Source organism: Microtus pennsylvanicus, chromosome 12, assembly GCF_037038515.1.
Source record: "Microtus pennsylvanicus isolate mMicPen1 chromosome 12, mMicPen1.hap1, whole genome shotgun sequence".
Taxonomy (NCBI): domain Eukaryota; kingdom Metazoa; phylum Chordata; class Mammalia; order Rodentia; family Cricetidae; genus Microtus; species Microtus pennsylvanicus.
Window position 1 is genome coordinate 60566468 of NC_134590.1, and position 23637 is coordinate 60590104.

The 23637-nt window shown below is 50.6% G+C and overlaps 3 protein-coding genes across 3 annotated transcripts; 1 reads left to right on the forward strand and 2 right to left on the reverse strand.

Moving 5' to 3' along the window:
* Positions 1-244: 244 nt before the first annotated feature.
* Positions 245-2157, reverse strand: Cfap184 (cilia and flagella associated protein 184). Its single transcript, XM_075943766.1, has one exon. The coding sequence runs from the start codon at positions 2082-2084 to the stop codon at positions 309-311; it is 1776 nt and encodes a 591-aa protein (XP_075799881.1). The 5' UTR covers positions 2085-2157; the 3' UTR covers positions 245-308.
* A 285-nt stretch (positions 2158-2442) lies between these two features.
* Positions 2443-13831, forward strand: Tada2b (transcriptional adaptor 2B). The gene is made up of 2 exons (XM_075943767.1): positions 2443-2955; positions 10550-13831. The coding sequence occupies exons 1-2, from the start codon at positions 2686-2688 to the stop codon at positions 11540-11542; spliced, it is 1263 nt and encodes a 420-aa protein (XP_075799882.1). The 5' UTR covers positions 2443-2685; the 3' UTR covers positions 11543-13831.
* A 1615-nt stretch (positions 13832-15446) lies between these two features.
* Grpel1 (GrpE like 1, mitochondrial) lies at positions 15447-20556 on the reverse strand. The gene is made up of 4 exons (XM_075943770.1): positions 20409-20556; positions 18100-18262; positions 16408-16489; positions 15447-16086 (listed from the first exon to the last, which is right to left on the reverse strand). The coding sequence occupies exons 1-4, from the start codon at positions 20468-20470 to the stop codon at positions 15740-15742; spliced, it is 654 nt and encodes a 217-aa protein (XP_075799885.1). The 5' UTR covers positions 20471-20556; the 3' UTR covers positions 15447-15739.
* Between the last annotated feature and the right edge of the window lie 3081 nt (positions 20557-23637).

A 23637-nucleotide genomic window follows, 5' to 3' on the forward strand; every position in this document is an offset into this window, starting at 1 on the left:
GTTTTATGTACCTTGGCCACTGGTTGAACCTTTAAACCATTCTTACATGTGGACAAGGAACAGTTTTAACACCCCTCTAGACGATGGGACTGCTTGGCCAGAAAGGCTTTTCTTCATTAGTTGATTTAATCACCTCACTTTCTCTCTGTAGATATATTTTACTTAACCCAATGTGTTCAGCAGGAATTTGGAAGCTGGCAATGACAAAAATAAAGTTGCATCCCAAGTCACTTAGAATGACTATGGGAAGGCAGAAGAGAGTCAGGGACAAAGTTTTTAGAGTTTTGGAGGTTTTGCCAACTGTCCTGTCAAGAGGGGAGGAATGCTTTGGCTTCCCTGATCTTTTGCTTCACCCCTTTGCAGGACAAGGTGAGCCCCGCATGATGGCGTTTCAGGGATTCCAGACGCTTGTTGAGAAATTTTGTCCTATCCACTTTTTCTTCTAAGTCTCGGAGGAGTGATTCCTTACCCAGAAGCCCACATTTCCGATTCAGTTTGACGTTGTCAGTTCGCAGGCTGTCTCGGGCTTGCTTTGTCTTTGTCAATAGGTCTCTTCCTAGGGCCACCTGGGCCTCGATTTCCAAAAGGTGTGCCTTTTTGCAGGAGTTCTCCGAGTCTATGAAAGACAGCTTTTCCTTCACGTGGGTTATTATCTGCACGTTGCTGGTCACCTTAGTGCGCAGTTTTAGAAGTTCTTCGTTTCGTTCCTCGACTTTCTCGTTGAAGGTCTGGTTCTCAATTTTGAGCTGTTCAAAGTCGATGAGGAGCAGTCCCTCAGCCAAGTCCTCCTGGGCTTTCATCCTGGTTTCAAAGTGTACCAGGCTCTGCTTCAGCTGCACGTTCTCTAGGCGTAAGGCGCTCATCTCCTTCTCCTTTTTATCCTCCAGCGCCTGAATCTGTTCCACCTCTCTCAGAGCCGCCTGGCGCCCACCGCGCATGCGGCAGCTGCCCATGACCTGCATCACCACCTGCTTCTTGAGGGTCTGGAAGCGCCGCCACTCTTTCTCCACCCTGGCCTGCTTCTCCTGGCACTGGTGCTTCAGCTCACGCACCTCCTGGCGGTACCACTCTAGGTCGTCCGCCTCTTGTTTCTTCAGTTCCTCCAGCATGGCCAGATAGCGCAAGTATGCTTGCTCTTTCTCCGGAGAATCTGGTTCCGCACTCTTGTCCGCAGGTTCAGCTGTTTCCAGGCCCTTCTTGCGTAGCATATCGGAGATCTTCTGCTGTAGGTACACGTTGTAGCGCTGGTATCGGTTCCGCTCCACCAGCAGGGCGTGATACTGGTCCACTAGCTCCCCACGCAGCTGCTGCTCTTGCAGCTTCCGAACATCCGCAGACCACTCGAAGTCGTCGTAGTCCCTATCCTTATCTTCCTCTTCCTCTTCTCCCTTCTCCTCTCCAGGGAAAAGATGCTCTTCTTTGCTTTTCTTGCGTCGTTCTCGACCTATCGCCTCGAAATCCTCGCTACCTCGCTTCGGCTCAGACTCCTTCGATTTCTCTTTCTCTGCCCGTGGGGTTGGAGCAGCAGCTTCTTCGACGATCGTGGTCAGCGGCAGTGAGGGCCGGAACCGCGACTCCTTGCTCTTCACCCTCTTCTCCTTGTCCTTCTTCTTCCCTGGCCGGTTGGGTTCCTCGTCCTCGCTCTCCTCATCTTCGTCGTCTTCTTCGTCTTCGTCCTCCTCCATCTCCTTGGATTCCCGCTCAGTCTCAGGATGGGGCTCTGGCAGACTCTCTGGCTCTTGGGACACGGCCTCGCTCGCGGCCTCTGCTGCCTCGCCTGTAGCCTCAGCGGCCTCCAGACTTTCCAGGACCTCGACACGCGCATCATCGCTCCCCTCCGAAGCCTCTGCTTTGGGGCCGTCCGCAACCGGCTGGGTCTCCGGCTGGGTCTCCGGCTCCGATCCCGGTCCCGGCTCCGGCTCCGGCTCCGGCTCCGGCCCCGACTCCGGCCCTGGCTCCGGTCCCGGCTCCGGAGGGTCAGCTGTGGTCTGAGGTTCGGAGCTGACCTTGATCTCGGATGGCTGCCTGGTCAGGTCTTGCTCGGCTCCACCATCGCCCTCGGTGTCCCCGTCGTGGCTGTCCATGCTGGACCCACTGTCTCGGGTCTGAGGACCGCTGCTGCTGTTAGGTTTCCAGGGGCAACCAGGGCGCGCGCGGTGAGCCCCGCGATTGGTCGCCCGCTTTCCCTTTCTCGCCGCCTCCCAGCAATATTAAACCAATGAAGGGCCACGAACAGGTGAAACTTGGCGCTGATTGGTCGCTGGCTCTCGAGAGGTGTGGCGCACACGACCGGCTTCCGTTCTGCGCCTTGCCGGCTGTCAGGCTTGGGGCGGGGCCTTGCGGCTGAGCGAGCCCGTAAGGCGGAGGGAGGCGGCGGCACGCAGGCGCAGAGCGGAGGTTCGGCTGCCCGCGAGGGGGCGCGCGCGGGGCGCCTGCGCGATGCGGCGGGGAGACAGCGGCGTCGGCGGCGTCGGCGGCGGCGGCCGGGCCGGGCCGGAGGGCGCCTGCGTGCTGAGGCGGGACGCGGTCCGCCTGGCGGGCTCCGGCGGCGCCTGGGCGGGGGCGGCCGTGGCAGCGGCCGGCAGCAGCGCGGACGCGGCGGGCGCGGTGGGCCCGGCAGGCGGCGGGGCGCTGACGGCCGGAGGCGCGGCGGCTGCGGGCCGGGCGGCGGGCGAGCGGGGGAAGATGGCGGAGCTGGGCAAGAAGTACTGCGTGTACTGCCTGGCCGAGGTGAGCCCGCTGCGCTTCCGCTGCACCGAGTGCCAGGACATCGAGCTGTGCCCCGAGTGCTTCTCGGCTGGCGCGGAGATCGGCCACCACCGCCGCTACCACGGCTACCAGCTGGTGGACGGCGGACGATTCACTCTCTGGGGGCCTGAGGCGGAGGGCGGCTGGACCAGCCGCGAGGAGCAGCTGCTGTTGGACGCCATCGAGCAGTTCGGCTTCGGCAACTGGGTGAGCGGCGGGCCCTAGCTAGGAGGGCATGGCTGGCTGGCTGGCTGGGTGCACCCTGCGGAAGGGCCTCAGGTGGCCGGGCGGGATTGCCCGGAGAATGTTGGGTGCATGCGGCCACACAGCTGGTAGAGCAGGGCCTTGACCTGTGGCCCTGACACGGAGCTGTCTGCCCTTCACACTCGTCCTCAGAAGGTGTGCATAGAACACAGGCGGACGGCAGGCCTTGTGCCTTGCCAAGTTTCTCTAGCCAGATGGCAGCAAGCTAGACCCCACAGTGCCTACTGAGATCCCTGGTAGGATTGGGTTCTCCTGGGCACAGTGATGAGGAAGGTCAGAAGCCTGGGCTGCCCATCCCGCATGCACTTAGTCTGCATTCAGGGCTTCGTGTGCTTTCTGTGGGTGTCAGCATGTGCCCAGTGCTAGGGTTCTCTATGGGTACCAGTGTTTTGTTTAATTCTTGCTCTCCACAGCACCCAGGACATGGTGTGATGGGTGGTCACTAAAGAATGAACAAAGGTGTCTTCCTGAGGAGGCATGGAGCCAGGGGTCCGCTTACTAGTGGTCAAGTTTCTGTAGAGGTGACTTGCTGATGGCAAAGGGCGTTGGTGTGCCAGCCAGATAGTGCACTGGGCTCCTGGTTGTTAATCTCCTTCTTTTCCTCACCTGTATTAGGGAAGAGCTCTGTCTGCATTGTCACCATTACCACCCAGCACATGTAGCATCTTCAAGCTTTCAGAGAAGCAGGGAGCTAAGCCTGACCCTGCCTTGTCCAGGCTCTTCCCCAGTATGGTAGGGTCCTGCTTCTCTGAGCTTCCCTACTCCAGCCATACTGCCCTCCTCTTCCAGGTTATCACACAGTGAGTGACCTTCTGGACCCACCTCCCCCACCTAAGATTCTGCTCTCCAGATGCTTTCCCTATGGGCAATCCCATGACTCCTGCTCTCCAGAAAACATCTGGTTACTTTGTCTAGAAGTGGAGTTTGTTGTATAGTGAGCATTTGCTTTGTACTTATCAAGCACCCTGAAGAAGAGCCTCAGAGCTGAAAATGTTGCTTTCGTTTGCTCTGTTCCTGGAGCTTGTCTCTTACCTGATGGCATCCATCCCTCTCTACCTGATTGCCCTTGGTGACCTAGCCTCACTTTTTCCTCAGCTTCAGAGCCAACTTAAAGCCTTCATCCACCTCCAGTTGGTCAGCTGTCACCTGTTTAAAAACTGTGCAGGCTGCAGCTGCCGACTGTGACCTGAACCGCTTTGGCATTTACCTCTTGCTGTGACCACTTCTCATGGCTTACCTGCTTTCTCCTTTTGTTCTATAGTCCTGCTCTCACCAACACAGGACTTTTAAAACATAAACTGCGTCTCTTTGGCCCTCGGCAACTAACTTCCAGCTCTACTTAGAGTACACTGCAAGGCCTGACAACGCCTATGGTTGCCTGTGTCTATGGTTCTCACGCTTCTACCCATGACCAGTTTTCCTCTTTTCTGCCTGAAGTGCTTTCTAGTCAAGACTCCCGACTGATCTGTGTCCTTACATGTCACCGCTGCAGAGACTTTCCTCCCTCGTGTCGTCCCTCTAGCACTTATCTCCACAGCAGCCACTGAAAAGAGTGAAAGTACTAGTTTTGGGGAGCCCAGCACTGAGCTCGCTTCATCTCTTGAAACTTGGGCTATTCTCAGGGAACTCTGGAAGAGGGGGCAGAAAGAGTGTAAGAGCTGGAGGGGAAGGAGAACAGGGCCCTCCAAATCAAGTAAGCAAAAGCTCCTGTGAACTTGCAGAGACTGAAGCAACAACACAGGGCCAACATGGATCTGCACCAGGTCCTCTGTGTATATATTAGAGCTTTCAGGTTAGCGTTTTTATGGGTGTGTGAATTAGTGGGTCACTGATTCATGTGACTTTCCTTGGGGCTCTTTTGCTTTATTGTTTGCCTTGTCCAACTTTGATGTGATGGTTTTTGTTCTATATCACAGTTTATTCTGTTAAAGAAAAGAAATCTTGGACTGTAGAGTCCATACTTCAACTAGTGTTTGTGCCCCATTTATGCAGCAGTCTCAGAAGCAGACAGCACCCAGGAAGTAAAGCATGTAAAATGTGGATGAATGAACGCTGGGTGGGGAAGGCCTCTTCTGAAGCAGTGCTTTCAGGCTTTAAGGCCAGAGAAGCTTGAGATGCTGGTTCTCATGAGGCCCAGGCTCAGCTTTGGAAGAAGTGAAGCCCAAAGGGAAGAGTCTTGGGGCTTGGCTGCCAGTCTGAGAGATGCAACACTGATCGTCACACAGGATAGGGAGGCTCTGTGACCCCACTCCCCGTGCTCTCTTAGGCCAGTTGCCTTACTCCTCTGAGCCTTGTTTTCTTCACTAGAGGCACAGCATAGATATGCGGTTCTTTTTTGAGCTTGTATGCTATTACACAGAAGTATGTCCCAGTATGGACCTGTGTAGAGCCTGTGCCAGCTCTGTGCAGTACCCTTTATGTACACAAGTCATGTGACTTGCACAAGCAACACTGTGGGGTGAATTTATGTTCTACTTTGCAATTGAAAGACAGCAACTGTGAGAATCTAAGCCACTTGCCACGAACTTTATAGCTTTGCACATGATGGCTAGGTGTGATTATAGCCTGGGCCTCCACTGCAGCACTAAGAGCATTAAGTACTGTGGTTGGAGACCAGAAGCTTACTGGTGCAGTTGGCGGTGTGGTACTACCAGAAAGCTTACACAGGGTCTAGTTGGGATCTGTACCACAGAAACGTCACAGAGGGAGGATACCATAGTAGGGAGAGTGAGGAAAGAGATGGGTGGCCCTCAACAACACACATAGGTCAGGCCTGCCAGGGTGCTCAGAATCTCCAGACAGCTGTGCTGTGGTGGACTCTGCTGGTTGGATGATGCAGGACCTCTGGAACGTGTGAGCACAGACATGTAGACATGCAGAGGTTCAGGGTGATTAGAGCCTTTGGTAGATGAATCGCCAGTTTTGTTACCTGGCTATAAAGACACTAAACTGTCAAAGAGGAGACAGTTTGAGAGGACCAGCTCCTCTCCAGGGACATCCAGTAGAGGGAAGTGGGGCTTGGCCAGCTTATGTAGTTTTGGATGTAGTAAGAGGAACCAGTGGAGAGGTTCTCGTGCCTAGGGACAGGTGGAACAGCCTGGGTAGTACTTCTTCCCTCTTTAGATGACAGTTGACATGCCCAGTGTGTGGATTGCTGCATTGTTTGTTCATTCCTCTGTCTGCTGGCATGTGCTCAACAATCTGCTACGTGCTAGCCCATGTGGAGGGACACTGCTAGGACAGCTGTGACCTTGCAACGTGGGTGAGTAGACTCCATGTCCAGTGGTGAGAAGGACTAGAAAAGACTGCATGGGTGGGAAGGTAGCATAGAGGAAGGAGGTTATTTTGTGTTCTAGGAGTTGGTTGTGTTTGTGAGCTAGGCAGAAGCTGGCTTGCCCCAAGTGGAAGGCTGAAGATGAGGACTCATCCTGTGGGGTGTCACATGCAAGCTTGACTATAGTCATGATTGGAAAAGCCTTAAGCCCCAGCCAGTGTGTGGTTGGAGTATTAAAAGCTGTTTCCCACTCCTTGTGCTAGATGCCAGACAGGGCTGTGATGGGGGTGTTAAGGTTGATGCCTATTTCCTAGTTCCAGGTCTCAAGGCAGACATGTTGCATTGTTCCTTCACTCTTACAGTTCCCCAAATTCTGATGCTCCCCACTTACTGATGAAAAGCAAATGTACTGAAGGATGAGCCCAGCTAGAGTCTGGGCCCAGGTCTTTGTGGTTCATGTCTCACTGGGACAATGACAGCCTAGCACAGACCTGCTGGTGACAGGTACTGGCCAGACACTGACTTGTCATCTATAAGATCTCAGGGACCTAAAAAGGCTATAGGGCCATCTGCCTTTTCACCAGGTGGCTTGCTTAGTTAGGGGTTCTGTTGCTGTGAAAAGACACCATGACCATAGCTACTCTTATTAAAAAAAAAAAAACATTTAATTGGGGTGACTTATATTTTCAGAGGTTTAGTTCAGTATCGTCATGGCAGGAATGGAGGTGTGCAGGCAGACATGGTGCTGGTTACATTTTGATCAAAAGGTAACAGGAAGTGCACTGAACTACTGGGTGTGACTTAAGCATATATGAGACCTCAAAGCCCACCTCCACAGTGACACACTTCCTCCAACAAGGCCATACCTATTCCAACAAAACCACACCACCTACTAGTGCCATTCCCTGTGGGGGTTATTTCTTTCAAACCATTACATCAGGGCAGAGGGCTGTAGGGGTTAGTAGAAGGAATGTGTCACCAGCCTGTGCGTCTGATAGAAGGGTTGGTAGAGATGATAAGGACAGACTAAAGAAGGAAAGACCCTGGGTAGGATTGTGTAGACACTGGCTCCCAAATGTTACTGAATCAGAACAACCTGGGGAGTGCACTAAACACAGAAGAGACCAGGAACAGTGCCCAAGGAAATGAGGTCTCAGGGTTGTCTAATATCCCAGAATAGTAGTGAGATGACCATCTCAAGGGCCAGCCAGCTATGTCCCCAAGTCCTATCAAGATGTCCCTTTGTATAACAGGCTGAGCTAGCCTGCCAGTGTAGGAAGATGCTGGTGGCCTGGCCTGCCTTTTCCTGGCCACATTATCCTGCTGCCCCTCTCAAGATTCTGGGAGGGTCTGATTTGAGGGTTCACAGGGCGATGATAGAGTAGCAGGTGCACCAATGACTTAGCCATGTGAGCTCATGGCGGGCTTATGAGGCTGACAGCAGCTTTGTCCAACCATCTGGTGGTGAGGAGAATGAAGTAGAACTGCCTAGAAGTACTTCACAGGATGCTGGGATCAGTGCTTTGTACCTGCCCTTCCCCTGGGTGGCTTCAGAATGCTTTTAGGTGGATTATGTTTCCTCTTTCATCCTGGCAGCCCCTTACCGCACCTCCCCAGGAAAGGGGGTGCTTTTGGTTTCTGCCTCTTTAGAAACTCCTTCATTTGAAGGGTGGGCCAGGGCACACATTCTCCTACTACAAAGTCCAGCCCCTGGTCATGGCCAACCTCAGCCTGCCTTGTTCCTCACAGTTCAGTTGCTGGGAGAATAAAGACAACAATGGAGTTAAGTGTCAGCTGGGTTGTGGCCGGGTTGTCTACTGAAGAGGAAGGACAGGAAGGAAATTGTGAGGCCCTCCCGAGTCAAAGTTGCCTGCCCCAGGCAAGGTGCTGGGAGATCAGAAGCTTTGTGTGTAGCACCCTTCCACCAGTCTGAGTCAGGAGCTGCCATCCTGTGGAGCTTCTTTGAGAGCTGACTGAAGTGGGAAGAAGCAGTGGCTGGTAGTCCAGCCTTGCCCCACGTGCTCATAGTGCCAGCAGTCGCATGAGGCAGACTCCTCAGCACATGCTGCATTGACAAGCGTGGGAGGCCCAGGGTGATTAGCATTTGGTGACAGGCAGCGTTCCTAGCCAGACTGCTGAATTTGAGCTGCACAGTGTCAACTGGCCATGTGCCCTATGGTAGCTCACCCAAAGGCTTACTGACCTTGAATTGTAGGTAGTGAGAGCACTGCTCTCGTGGGTGCAGCTGTGAGGTCTCAGTGAGACGATGTATGTAGGTACCTTTGCCTGTTAATTTAACTGCACTCCAACAAAATCCCTAAGAGGAGGCAGCAAGAGTGAAGGGAACAGGAGGTGGAGCCAGAAGGAAAGTCTTGGAAGAATGGGGGCTTAGAACACACAGAGACAGAGAGAGAGCGAGCTTCCAGTGAACCTGATTGTTCTGAGTAGCGAGTAGCAGGACTGATGATGTAGATCACAGACTGCCTGGCCCTAGGTGCTGTGCTTGTGCCTCCCAATGAGTCTACCTTCCCACCACCCTGTGAGTGGAACCTCAGCTGAGGAGCTCAGACTCTTGGGCTCAGTGGTCAGTTAATTGAACCGAATGAGTGACTTCTAGGTTCCATAAGAGACCAGAGAAAGTGGAGAGTGTTTAAGGAATAGAGACCTGATGTCATCCTCTGGCCTCTGCAGCACAAGCACATGTGTGTGCACATCTTTGCAGGTGAGATGCCTGAGAGGCCATTCCTGGACCTTCTCACCAAGGCCTGGAGGACCATCTCTAAGGAAACCTGTCAGGCCTGAGTGTGGTTGTTTCTTTGCTAGACAGGATCAGAGGCTCTGCAAAGAGCAGCAGGAACCAGGCATAGTCATTTGACTTTTTAGAATGCTTCCTGAGAGAAACAAGTAGGGGTGAAGCTAATAGTGACATTTAAAGTTGGAGTTATGCCGGGTGGTAGTGGTGCACGCTTTTAATCCCAGCATTTGGGAGGCTGAGGCAGGACCGATCTCTGTGAGTTGAAGGCCAGCCTGGTCTACAGAGCGAGTTCCAGGACAGGCTCCAAATATATACAGAGAAACCCTGTCTCTAAAAACCAACCAACCAAATAAATAAATAAAAAGTTGGAGTCATATAATTCCTCCAGGAGACCAGAGTATATCTCTTGCTGTAATCTTCACTTTTCTCCTTATAAGTCTCAAGTGAAGCTGCACCTGTGTCTTGTCTCAGACCTGCCTTCTTCATTCTGCTTTGTTAAGTTTAACCTACAGTGTCTCAGGCTAGTGGGAAGGGTCCTGCTCTAGGTGTATGTCCCAGAAAAGGTCCAGATGGAGGGCCGCTCAGCTGAGTTGGGCCTCTTTACCTCCCACAGCACCTAGCTTATAATCAGGACAGCCATCAGCTCCAACTGGCCAACAGGGCACAGAGACTGGATTAGGCATGACCATTTGGAGCCCAAAGCAACTTGCCCCTCACAGCACTGTGTATAACCTGCAGCTCAAAGAGGTGCTGCTGGTTCTGGGACTAGTTGTTGAGAACAGCAGCCGGGAAATGAGTGTGCATTTTGAGCAATTACTTTCTGAAGTGGCTTTAGTGGTTGACTTTAAGGAAGAGGCCTCTTGGCAAAAGGAAAAGATTGAGGGAGCCATTTAGTTTCCTCTCTTGCAGGCGTGGAGAGTGTTTTCAGCAGTGGTAGCCTGCAGTTAGCCTCCGTGTGCCTAGCATCCATAGCCACTAAGAGAGGAACAAGCTTAGCTTCCAGAACCCAAGGCTGCGACACTGTAAAAAGAGTCCTGACCCTTTTTGCCCTGTGGACAACTTGGTGAGTCTGCTGTCTAGTCTGAGTGGAAAGTGTGCCCTGTGATGCCAGACTGTCTTCAGGTGTTCTTCAGGGTTTGCAGTGGGTAAAATGGACAATAGCACATGGCTGAGTTTCTTTTTAAGAAGCCAGGGAATGAAGAATGACTTTTAGGAGTTTTCATCCCAGCTTTGTCACGAGTTCCCACATAGCCTTGAACAAGTCGGTGGCTCTGGATCTTCCCTCTTGGATACATCTCTGTAAGTGCCACCAGTGCCAATTTGGTTGGAATGCATATTTGAACATATTTGGGGGATTGTGTGTGTGTGTGTGTGTGTGTGTGTGTGTGAGAGAGAGAGAGAGAGAGAGAGAGAGAGAGAGAGAGAGAGAGAGAGAGAGAGATAACAACGCTGATAGGAAGTAGCCCAAGTAAAACTGTGAAAAAGTGATTTGGCTTTTGTCATTATAGGAAGACATGGCTGCGCATGTTGGTGCTTCAAGGACTCCCCAGGAAGTGATGGAGCACTATGTCAGCATGTACATCCATGGGAACTTGGGCAAAGCCTGCATCCCTGACACCATCCCCAACAGGGTGACAGATCATACCTGCCCCAGCGGGGGCCCTCTCTCACCTAGCCTCACCACTCCTTTGCCCCCACTGGACATCTCTGTAGCTGAGCAGCAGCAGCTGGGCTACATGCCACTGCGTGATGACTATGAGATTGAGTACGACCAGGATGCTGAGACGCTCATCAGTGGGCTCTCTGTGAACTATGATGATGATGATGTGGAGATCGAGCTCAAGCGTGCCCATGTAGACATGTATGTGCGGAAGCTGAAGGAGAGGCAGCGCCGGAAGAACATTGCCCGTGACTATAACCTGGTGCCAGCCTTCCTGGGCAAGGACAAGAAGGAGAAGGAGAAGACACTAAAACGAAAGATCACCAAGGAGGAGAAGGAGCTGCGGCTGAAACTGCGGCCACTCTACCAGTTCATGTCCTGCAAAGAATTCGACGATTTATTTGAAAACATGCACAAGGAGAAGATGCTTCGCGCCAAGATCAGAGAGCTGCAGCGGTACCGGCGAAATGGCATTACAAAGATGGAAGAGTCAGCTGAGTATGAGGCTGCCAGACACAAACGGGAGAGGAGGAAGGAGAACAAAAACCTGGCCAGCTCCAAAAGGGGGAAGGAAGATGGCAAAGACGGTGAGTTTGCAGCCATTGAGAACCTTCCTGGGTTTGAGCTGCTGTCAGATCGGGAGAAGGTTCTCTGTAGCTCTTTGAACTTGAGTCCTGCACGCTACGTGACTGTGAAGACTATTATAATTAAAGATCACCTCCAGAAGCGACAAGGGATCCCCTCTAAAAGTCGCCTTCCCAGTTATCTGGACAAGGTCCTAAAGAAAAGGATTTTAAATTTCCTCACAGAAAGTGGGTGGATATCCAGGGATGCTTCCTGAGGCCAGATGATGCTAAAACAGCTTGTGAGCCAAATGACCTGGGGGTCCCCCCCTGCAACATTGTTGCTCTTTTAAACAAATTGAATTCTTTTTTCAAGGCTTAAATTTTTCATGACCCTCTGGAAGAAGCAATAGTAACAGTCTTAAATTGACTCGTGGGGAGAAAAACGTGTGTCTTTCTTAGTCCTAAGGTAATCCTTTCAGAAGACGGCTTGCCTTTGTGTCCCTCTGAAGACTGTCCCCACCTTGGACTAGTTCCATTTATTTTATGAGCCTTCCCCCCTTTGGGTTTAGAAGCTGTTATGCTGTGGGAGCCAAGCTGTGTGTTCTTGCCATCAGCGTTTTCCTGGTGACACAAGCTTTACTCAGGTGGGCTGTTGTTGGCACCCCTTCACTGAGCCCACTGCTGCCCCCCAGCCGGTACCCCAAGCACAGCCCCGGCACACCGCACTTTACCGGGAGGCAGGCTGTGCACAGAACCCTCTGCTGTGGAGGCCAGAGATTACCACCAGGCCCGCTCCCCACTGAGCCACTTAAGATGAGCCCCTCATTTGCACACAGTGACCACATGAGCTTCCACTTACCTGACAGTGCTTGCTTCATCTTAGCTCAGCCCAGCCTGGGCTGCCTGGGCAGACTCTCAGCACATTCTTGTCCCTGTGGTTGGGAAAGCAGTTAATGGGAGGGCCACATGATCAGGTGGGGGCTGCCCTTTGCTGCTCTGAACCCCTATAGTACACCTGACTTGGAAGACCCTCTGAGTTTAAGGCTGAGTGTGCAGTGCTGAGTTGGGGCAGTAGCTGCTCAGGACTTCCACCACCACTGCAGAGTCCCCTTCACTAAATACAGGACATGCTAGGGTATGGCCTGGTCCCCCCTCCCCACCCCCCCGCTGGGTAGAGCCAGGGGACCAGCTGGCAGGGGCCCTGGGGAGTGCAGAGCATCCTGCCTGTGCCTTGGAGCCTTTGCACTGCTTGTTTGTGCTCTTGAAGCAAACTCAGAAATGGCTCCTTCCCATATTGACTGAAAAGCTTGTTTCTGGGGGCCTCCTTCAAGGATTCATATGGTACCTTCCTTCTTAACTTGAGGAAGGCATTTGTCTTCCAGCTGCTCAGGGTTCTCACGCCCAGACCCTGCTTTAAGAGTCCTGGAGTTGACCACAGCCCCTGCCCCCTGTCCCTGAGGTACAAGAGCCTGTTTACCTCATAGAGTGTTTAGGCTCGGAAGTGAAAGTGAAGTTATTTTGAAGAAAAACAACTCATTTCCAAGGACGACTTGATGACGTGCCTTTTCATTTTACATCCTCTGTCCCCTAGGGTAAGGTTTTCAGCATTAAATAAAACATTTCAAATATACTGTATATGGCTTTAGTTGTAAAGTGCATTGTAGGCTAGCAGGGAAGTACCCTGTGAGCCAGGCCCAGATTTCTTTTGACACCACAAGATGCTGAGCAGTGGTGTCAAAGGACCAGCTCCACACTGTCCCCTGCAGGTGAATAGTGGACAGTAGCTGGTGTCACTGAACAGCAATGGGATGGTGCTCAGTGCCTAGTTGTTCTCCAAGTGGGGTTCCTGGGCACTTGTCAGAAATACAGAATCATACCCCATCTAACTCTCTTGAGATTTAGATGATTTGGGGGCTTCATTAACAGGGACTAACTAGCAGGGTATTTTCAAACCCTCCAGGTGGCTGGGATGCAAGCTTAAGTTTGAGAACCACTGGTTTTGTCCTGGTATCTCCAACACCAAGAGTCCCAGCTTGGTGAGGTTTGAAGTTTCAGTGTGTCTTCTACAAAATGACAGCTAGACCTACATTAGCTTGAGAAGCAGAGGATCCTGTTAATATGTGGCCAAGAGCTGTCGGACAAAAAGCTGTGCTTAAGCAGGCGTATAGTGTGTGTACATCTTTTGATGATATGAATTTATTTGGGCGTGACTGTTTTAAAACACCATGATGAATGTATAATTAATTTATGTTCAAGTATTAATATTGTTACAAAGGAAAAGTAGTATTAGGATTGTTTGCCCCAGCTGTTTCTGTCACATTACTTTGTTAGCTCAGACAGATATGGACATGTTTATATTTAATTCTCACGATAAATTAGCTACCACAAGCCCATGGAACCAAGTTTTTTCAAATTTAAACAAACTGTCTTTGAGTCAGAAAAGTTAGATAATTCTTCAGCTGTTTGAAATAATGCTCTCTGGGAGGCCAACATTCCAAGAATGTATTAAGAATTAAAACCCTATCATTTTTATTATTCTTTTACATTAAATTGTTGAGAACAAAGTCGTGTCTGTTTGCTTCTTGATCCTCCAGCACTTTGCTGTCAAGCTAGTTTCCTGCCCGAGGTGGAAAGCTGCTGTCAACCAAGCACAAGCCCCCATGGGCCAGACAGCAATACACCCACAGTTGAGTCTGAACTGAAGAGTACCAGCCAGGCCAAAGATCATTTCCAGCTGCCTCTAACATTCTGGTTAGCCACACTCACAAATGTACCTGGAATGTGTCTGAGCAAGACTCGAATTCCATGAGAAATGTGTGCACATCTGTGCATCTCCCATTAGTGCTGACGATGAGCTTGCAAACATCTGCCACATTTAGGCTACTCATTCCTGATTGGTTCCAGGACCCTCCTCTCTTCCAGGGTACCACAAGTGGCTTATATGACAGGAGGCACTGTCTACACATAATCTATGCATGCTCCAGGATGCCATGCACATACAGTGTACTTAGAGACAGAAAAAATGCTATCCATGTTCAACTATTAAAACTTGGGTTCTTGTGTTTAAGCGCAGGTGGGGGGAGGTTAGAGGACAACTTTTGGGAATTTTTCAATTCCAGAGATTGAACTTTGTCAGGATTGGCAGCAGGTGCTTTTACTGGCTGGCCTTTGACAGTTTTTCTTGAGTCTTAACATGGAACCTGTGAACCTTGTAGGCTGAGCTCTGTAATGCTCAGCAGCTTTAGCTGGAAAGGGCTGACCACCCATCCACAGTGAGCCTGACGGTGGACGCAGCATAAAGGCACATTGCCTCTCCTGTGTCAGGCTGCCTTTAGTTTGGCTTTTGTCTAAGTAGTTCAAGGCTGCTTAAAGCAGAATGTATGACGACAGAACCTTAAATTCTGGCATTGTCTTTTAAATTCAATGGCAAAAGACTATCCCCTCACCTCTGTGCATTTACTGCAGTGCCCTGGATTCTGCACACGGGTGTAATCAATGCCTTACTTCCTCTGGCACAGATTCACTTACATCACCATTTCTTAGCTTTTTTCCTGAGCCCTCTCTTGAAATGGGAAACAGGCCTTTTGGCTGGTGGGAGCCTGAAGTCAGCTTCTGCCACATGGCTTTGGCTCCTTGGTTTTCTCCTATGATCTATATTATAACTATATGTAAGGCCAAGATGTACAACCCAGGCATATGCAGCTCCAAGCTTAAATGTGAACTGAGCGAGCCAGGCTTTCTCCTCAGGAGCTCACCAGATCTCCACTAGATGATAAAATTCAATACTAGAAAACTAGGAGGACGAAAAGATGAGACTTTTAGTGCTCTTTACCACAACCTGAAAAGTGGAAGTGTCTGAAGCACACTAGTCATGCAGCCTCACAGTCAAAATGATGTCTTGATAGCGTATGATTTCTTTAGCATTACTTAACTATAGATTTAAATATTGAGAAAATTGTAGGCAGAGAAAAAACTAAGTATGTTCAAGTTCAGGTGTTCATTTCCCAGTTCAAAGGCTGCCATTTACAGCAGCCAAATGAATTCCTATGAAGGAATTCATGCTCTTGAAGGTCTTAGCTTTGCTGGTAACCCTCTCTGGCCCTTCTCTTTGAAGGAACCCCACCATGCTGAGTGATACCAGTGCCTTGGCACCCAGAGATAGACTGTGCAGCACAGATGTAGCCAAAGACCTTTTATTTGTGTAAAGTACTTAACAATCACCAGGTGGAACAGATACAGTGTTACTACTCCCGAAGCCCTCTTCTGAAGTAGGTGATGCTAAACTCAGTGATCAGGCTCACAGAGTCCCTGATAGTATGCAAGCAGCTTTGTGTTCTGCTTAGCTTACTTAAAATTTCCAAAAGGCTGGACAAGGGTCAGATGTGTTCACAGATGAGAAATTACAACCCTGCCTCTCTGCCTTTCAAGTTCTAGCAAGTGACTTACAAAGTCCAGAGCCCTGAGGAAGGCAGCTAAGCTTCCTTCACTACCCCCACCAAAGCTGGCCTGAGGATACGCCCATGCAGCTTATAACCCACCTTTCTAACTTCTGACACAGTGCCTGGCTCTTTCCCCTCCACGGGGGCGTGGAACGAAGCCTCGTGTTCATAAGGGTCGAACTTGACCCCGATAGGGTCGAGCCTGAGCAAGCCATGTTTTGTGAACACCTTCTGAATCTGGACTTCAGTCATGACTAGCCCTTCATATAGGATCTTCAAGTGAGGATTATTGTTGCTGATCTCCTCCTTTGGAACACTCTGGGTTGCCTTTTCCAGGATGTCTGCAACCTCCAACAAGTCCTTGCAGAAGCCCTGGATGCCTGCATGGAGGAAGAGAAGATGGTCTCCACTTAGTATCAGTTGCACGGACTCCTCACACAGGGCTGTTCATGATGCCTGGTCAAATGATATGCCATAGAACCACAGCACTTCTGAGAAAGAGCACGTAATAGGTACTAAAAGTGAGGAAAGGAAGAAAGCACAGTAGAGAGAGAAACAAGGTGACTGCTGACCAGGCGGCAGGCAAGGCCAGCTCAACAGGAGAGTACTGTGAGGACAGCAGGAGCTGCACCACCATCTCCATGTTACCCACATCTGCATCCCTGCATTCTCCCCTCTCAGAAACGACAATGTCTGCTTACCAAACAGCTTGGCCTCCTCTACCAGCTTCTGGCTTCTCTGCCGAAAATTCTCAGTATCTGCCAAAGCCCGTTTGTATTTTTCCTAAAAGAAAAAGATTTAATTATGTTACAGATATGTGAGAAAGCCATTCTGATTTCAAAATGATTATATAACAAACTCTAAATCAGGACATAAATAAAATGTCATTAACTGAGATTTTGGACAAAATCAGGACAGTTTAAGAGTAATTTACACTTGTGTTGGTGTCTCCAGGAGGCAAGGAGAGACTACTACCCAAGGCCACAGTGGGAAAGAGCCAACAGGTCCTCCTCATGTGCTCGTACCCTCGTCATCCCTTAGGGAAATACGCCAATTTGAAGGTGTCGAAGCATATCACTAGGGGTTGCCTACCTCAGTTTCCCGCCTCCTCGGAGAGGAAGGAAGATCACCTGAGGATCTCAAAGAGGCCACGCCCAGCCAAATAATTAGTGGAGGCAGAGATAGGACAGATCTCAGCACATTTCTGACATTCTCTAATATCCACTGGTGGACTCCAGGTCTCTATAATACCTGCCCTCGGTTTTCAAGCAGTCACGGAGCAAGGCTCTGAGACAGCTTGTCCTGGTCTAGCTTTCAAAACTTGGAAAATTCCACTAGTTTTTCTGTATCTCAGTTTCCTCATCTATGAAGGGACCGTGGTTGAAGATTAACAGAGTTCAGCACAGTGCCAGCCATGTAAGTGATGCTACCAATTACCCATGCACTTAAGGGACTTGACTGCTGCCTCTTCAACATGGGAGTGATAATTGCCATCACTGACTCCCACACTCCACTTCTGTACATATTTTTCTGATTACTTTCATCAGTTCCAGCTTTATCACACCAAGTATCCCTCATTTGAATGGAAGACTCTGTAGAATTTTTTGGTTTTGGGGGGGGGAGGGAAGTGAGGTGGGGGAAAGTGTTTCTCTGTATAACAGCTCTGGCTGTCCTAGAACTTGTTTTGTGGATCAGGCTGGCCTCAGACTAAGATCCACCTGCTTTTGCCTCCCGTGTGCTGGGATTAAAGGTGTAATTTTTACCATAATACAACTTCCCAGGTCAGAAGCAGAGCCACAGAGGGTTTGGCAGTTTGTTTGCCACCTGGGCCCCCAGAAGGCAGTACACAAATAATTAAATGTCCTTGCCTGTGCCCTGTCACCTGTGAACTTGGAAGCTGTCATGTGGACCATGCAGGCAGCAATCCAGCAGTGCTTACACCAAGGGTCTGTGGTGGTTTGAAAGAAAATGGCCCCGAGAGACAGGGCTTCTCATAGCTTTGGAACCTGTCCTGGAACTCACTCTTGTAGACCAGGCTGGCCTCAAAACTCACAGAGATCTGCCTGCCTCTGCCTCCCAAGTGCTGGGATTAAAGGGGTGCACCGCCACCACTGGGTGGAAGTGGGGCCTTGTTGGAAGAAGTGTGTCATTGCGGAAGTGGACTTTAAGGTCTCATCTATGCTCAAGTCATGCCAGTGAGACAGTCCATTTCCTGCTGCCTGTAAGATGTAGGACTCTCGGCTACTTCTCCAGCACCATCTCCAACTATGATGATAGCGGACTGAACCTCTGAACTGTAAGCAAGCCACCCCAATTAAATGTTTTCCTTTATAAGAGTTGCCATGGTCACGGTGCCTCTTCAGAGCAACAGAAACCCTAAGCCAGGGTCTTACCATGGTCTCCCTCAGCTGCTTTTCTAGCTTCGCCTTCTCTTCCAGGAGGGTCTTGTCTGCAGATGGCTGCTCTGTCTTTGGCTCACAATGACCCAAGTCCTCTTCCAGGTTCTGGCCACTGTTCGTCTGTTTTGTAAGTGTGCACAACAAGCGAGGAGAAGGCCTACGGAAAAGCCCACACGTAAGAAGTGAAGGCAGCCTAAAGACAGGCATAAGATTTTAGAAATCTGGGCCCGAGATGGCTCAGTGGGTAAGAGCACTGGCTGCCAAGCCCGACACCAGAGTTCTAGTTTGGAGGACGCACATGGTAGAGAGAACCAACCCCCACAGACTGTCCCAATCTCTACACATGCATTGTATGATGTGCAGCCTCCTCCCCAACAAAGTAAATGTTTTAATAGAAATGATTTGTGTAATTTCAAACTATTTGCTAGGAAAGACTTACCTCAGACCTAACAAAGGCAATTGTAACACACAAAACACATGGCTATGGAGACAGGGAGGTGGCTCAGTAGGTAAAATTCCTACAGTGCAAGCACAAAGACCTGAGTTTGCACCCCAAGAACCCACATAAGAAAGTCAAGCATAGAGGCACACCTGTAGTCCTAGTCTTGAGGTGGCAGAGACAGGCAGATCCCTGCAGCCCCCTGGCCAGCCACCCTAGTCAAATCATGACTTCAAGCTAGCTCACTGGGTCAAGGTACTTGCCACCAAGCCAGTCATGATATGAGTTCAATCCCCAGTACCTACATGTTGGAAGGAGAGAACTAATTTCTCCAAGTTGTCCTCTGTGGTACCTGTCCCCAGCAAAGGAGTAAATGAGATAGAAGATACCTCGTGTTAACCCTGGGCCATACAGCTCTCTGGCCTCCCTCCTAGAGCACCTTTCTTCAAAAACACAGCTTCAGGGACAGACATAAACCAGGCTGGGGGAAGTTGGGGGTGGGAGGCTGCTTTCCTGTCAGTTAACGTCAAATGCAGTAGCACAGATGAGAAGCGCTTCTACAGGAATATTCCTGGAGGCCGCTTTGCGCCCAGCTCTTGGCACAGTAAGCCTGTTTTCATCCTGTAGTCACCTTTTAAGGTGCCTGCCCTCACCAGACGAAAAACCCAACTCCCATTCTACCCATTTTCCACAAAATTCAGGGAAAGTTGCTTTGCATTAACCAATAGCTCAGCCCTAGCAAGGAACAAGGTAAAGATACTAAACAGTTGCTTAACTTTAGAGGTGGAACTCAAAAGCCCGAAGCCACAGGTTAAGGTAAAGATGGAAAAAAAAAGCATTTGTCTAAATAAACTGTGGACAGTGTAAGAGCCAGCCATGGTAAATAGAGCATCTAAAGGAAGTTCTTTACTTCCAACCATTATCACCTGCCAGAGTAGGACTCCGCCATCGATAAGTTTAAATGGTGGCCTGAGTCTCAGTAGTTTACCCTGACGCAATACCTGATTGCAGGAAGAAACACAAACTGAGATTACCCGAGCACCACGAACAAACCATCCAACGGAAATATCTAATAACTTTCCAACTGTTGTAGATCGCATCACCTGCCAGCACACACTCACCAGGACACCCCTAGGCAAATGTCAGCCAATATCAGGGGTCCTGAACCTCAGAAACCCCTCACCCCCACCTTTACTACTATAAAAACCCAACTCTAACTGAGCTAGGGGCTCTCCGTTTATTCCAATACGCTGGACATGCAGAGAGACCGAGTTTGCAAACTTGCATAAAATAAAGGCTCTTTGCTTTTACATGCGGGACTCGGTCTCCTTGTTGATTTTGGGGGACTTCGCGGATTTGGGCATAACAGACAAGATACATCCTGGTCTGGAGCATGCCCGAGTTGGCCCTGAAGTGCACACTGCAGTTACCAACCAGTTTTAGCAACGCCAGCCGCTGGGCAGGCGAGCATCTGCCTGGCTGCCTGACCTTGGCCAAGTCTCTGGCTTCTGGGGTTGGCTTTTGCAATCCCAGAAGGGGTGGTGTCCCGTGCCCATGAGCAAGCGGTATGTCGTCAGAAAAGCAAGTGGCGGAGCCTTCCACCTGACGTATCGCTGCAGAGCCCGGGTCCCCACGCTTACGCCCCAGCTGCCCTGCTCCTCGGCTCTCGAGCCCAGTTCATGCAGCGCCTCACAGCAGATCCCGGGACGCCCGGGCGGAGAAGCCAGGGACGGGGGATCTGGCTGTGAGTACGAGGATCCAGGGCACCCGGGACCCGGCTGAGGGGACCCCTAGTCTGCTGCTAAGGCCGCGGCCAGAACTAGGCAGTGAGTGGGGCTGACACGGAAGAGCGGCACTCTCTCACCTGAGAGACAGCGCCAACGCCGGCAGACTGCGCCCCGCGAGCCTCACGCACCGAGCCGCCATGCTTGCCCCCGCGACTGCGTCACTGCGCCCACACTGAGCATGCGCGGAAGTACTACGCCAGCTTCCCCACCTACTGCTGCTTCTCAGCTAATCCGTGACCATCGTTGCTGTGATGGACAACCACGTCCACCAATACTTGCTAGTCGTGACGGAGTACCGTTCCTCCTCCCCGGTGGGCGAGGACTGAGACTTCTGGGAGCTCCGGAAGGTGAGGAGGTGAAAGGTGAAGGGAGCGGGGGCGGAGCCTCTGTGAGCGGGGCGCGACAGGAACAGCCAATGGGGAGGAAGAGCACGGGGGGGGCGGAGCAGGCGGTGGTCGGCGCTCGGGTGGAACCTGGCAACTTGTGCAGGACTGCTGGTGCTCGCTTAAACCTCCCACCGCGTTTGGTTTAGGGAACGTGGGAGGACCGGGAAGGTGAGGGCCGGTGGCAAGTTTGTCGCAAGCATGTTGTGTTGTGTCAGCAGGCTGTCTGTGGACGACCCGAGGAACATGGCTTGGTTTGTACCTTCTGTCACCTACAGTTTTCTCAGACCCCAACAGAAGCAAATGAAGTAGCAGCACTGTGTGCAGGAGACCTCTGAGAATATGGGTGCAAATGTTTGGTCAATGCTCTGGGGGAGGTTGCAGTGCTGAGAGTTGTCGGAGGACGCCCCCTGTCCAGGTCTCTGCATCTGTTTCCTTCCTCCTCAGCCTCTCTCACATCCCGAGACCGAATGCCCTGTCCCGTGGATTACAGCCTGCTTGTGCACCTCGAAAGGGCCCAAACTCTTATTAAAATCATTTGCTCAGCAAATGCTCCTGTTTGTCAGGGGTGGAGCTGTCACACGAAAGCACATGTCACCTCAAAAGGTAGAAGTTTATTCTGAAGCCAACTATGAGCTACTCTGGTTCAGAAACACAGCTTTAGAATACCCCAAATTCAATGTTTTTTAGAACACCCCAAATTATGTTTTAACGTGAAAGCAGTTTCAGGAGGTTTTATAGCAGCAGAAGAAAGAAAGCCGTAACTCAAGACATAAAATGCATTGGTGAAAATACTAAGTACACGATAACAACAAATCAGAGAAATCTTAGCTGTAGGCCTTAGATGGCCTTTGATAACACTCGCAGCCCTTTGATTGGTGGGGACTCGTGTTTTGTTACTATGTTGCCAAGATTTTAGTCTGTTTATGGAATGTTAAGTCTGACAGAGTGGGGCAAGGGATGGTTTCATGGACTAAGGATAGGCCATGATAAATTGTAATTTAAGTTCTGGACCTGCGGTGTTCCAGCCTCTCCACAGCCACTGAGGTTTTAGTCAGTCAGCCCTTGCAAACACTTTCTTTCCAGGGATCCTGGTTCAGGGGACAGGTGGCCTGGTGTGGAGGCCCAAAGAGGCCAAAAGTCAGAAAGTTTGGGACCTGTTTCTTGTTCATTCAAGGTTATTGACTCAAACAGAGATTCCCACCCAGTTGTCAGAGAGTTCTGCTCTCTCAGGGCTGTTGTCAACAGGTGTGGCTAGTTGCTAGACGTTGTGCTCCTGACGTAGGGAAGTAATTTGTTCCTACCTAAAACAATAGTCTAAGGCTCCAACTAAGTTCCAGTTCCCTTTATGGAAAGAACTTGGGATCCCACCCAGGGAGTGGTTTGGTCTAGGGCTTGAGTCTAGCACGAAATGTAGCCCGTGACTTTCAATTTGTGTGTTACTGCAGTCTTTTGTTTTACTCCTACCTTTTGGGGTCAGGGGTTTATTAACCTGTTGGAAAATTAAACACAGGCGAATTTTCAGTACTCACTGAGAAATTCCCACCCACTACGATCCTATGTTTCTGCGTTTTATTATTTTTGTATTTGTTTTACTATATTTCTAAATCCCTATACCTCCACTCTGAAGAGGGTATTTTTGTTGAGGCTGGCCCCCCAACAACCTGATTTGTTAATTCATTAGGGCGCAGAGAACGGGAAGGGGGTGAAATTGAAAGACAATTGGTCTGTGGCATTGCATTTGATTGTGACAGAACAGACAACTGAAAAAGGCAGAGTGTGAGATGGGACTTAATTGGGACTAGTATCAGATGATAATGCGGCACCACTGGCCCTTTTCTTAGGGAGTGATATGGCCTAGTGGTTAGGGCTTTGAATGGAAATATTTATAGTAAGTTGCCATATTATTTGGGAGTAGCTTTTTAAATGCTCTTGTTTTAAAAGGCGAGGCTTCTTGTGAGACTGGGGAAGCACTGGCAGTGCTGAAGTCGGTGATGAGTACTTTTATAATTTTTTTAAAAAAATGCTGCAAGATCCCCGGCGGCAGAAGGCAGCAGAAATGCTGTAGGTCCCAAATGGTGGTAGCGGGCCATGTGGCAGAAGACAGTGGGCCCTGCGAGCAGTCAGTCCCAGACAGAGACAGCTGCCGGTCCCAGAGTGGTGGCCCGAGTGGTGGTTGGCGGGCCATGTGGTGGCAGACAGCGGGCCCTGGGAGTAGCCAGTCCCAGGTAGTGACGGCTGCTGGTCTCCGAGCAGTGGCTGGTCCCAGGCAGGGAGACACATGGCAGGCGGGCAGAAGCCAGAGACATGGATAGACACGACTTGCAGAGTGAGGTTGAATATTTATTCAGGGGGTGATGAAGGGAGAAGGGGAGAGAGGGAGAGAGAGAGGAGAAAGAGACAGAGAAGGGGGGAAGCAGAGAAGTGGGGTGAGAGGCAGAAGTGAAGCTGGCTCTCCGAGAGGAAGATAGAAAAGAGAGGGAGCTCAGGCCGGAAGCTGAAGATCAGCCTGCCTCAGCGGATGGGGGAGGGAGTGGACGTGGCTTGTCTCTTAAAGAGACAGAAAACCATAACAAATACAATGGGGGCTCATCCACTTTCCTTTTGGAATTTTCTGGAATAAGACTTAAAACATCCTGTGGTTTTCCCTGGTAGTAACCAGGTCACCAAATTGCTCCCATCCTGAACATGGTTTCTCTTCCATCTTGGGTCTTATTGTAAGGCTGCAAAGAAATGGCGATGTCCACAACTCGCACATCCATCCGCAAAGACAGGTGAAGTGTTCTTGCTGTGTGTGGAGACAGACAGACAAGTATGGCTCTTCCCAGGGGTGAGGCCCTTGAGGATCCTAAGCAGCTTCTCAGTACAGCCCCCAGGGTTCCACTGCTAGGAGGCGTACCTGCCTGTGCTGCCACCTGGTGAC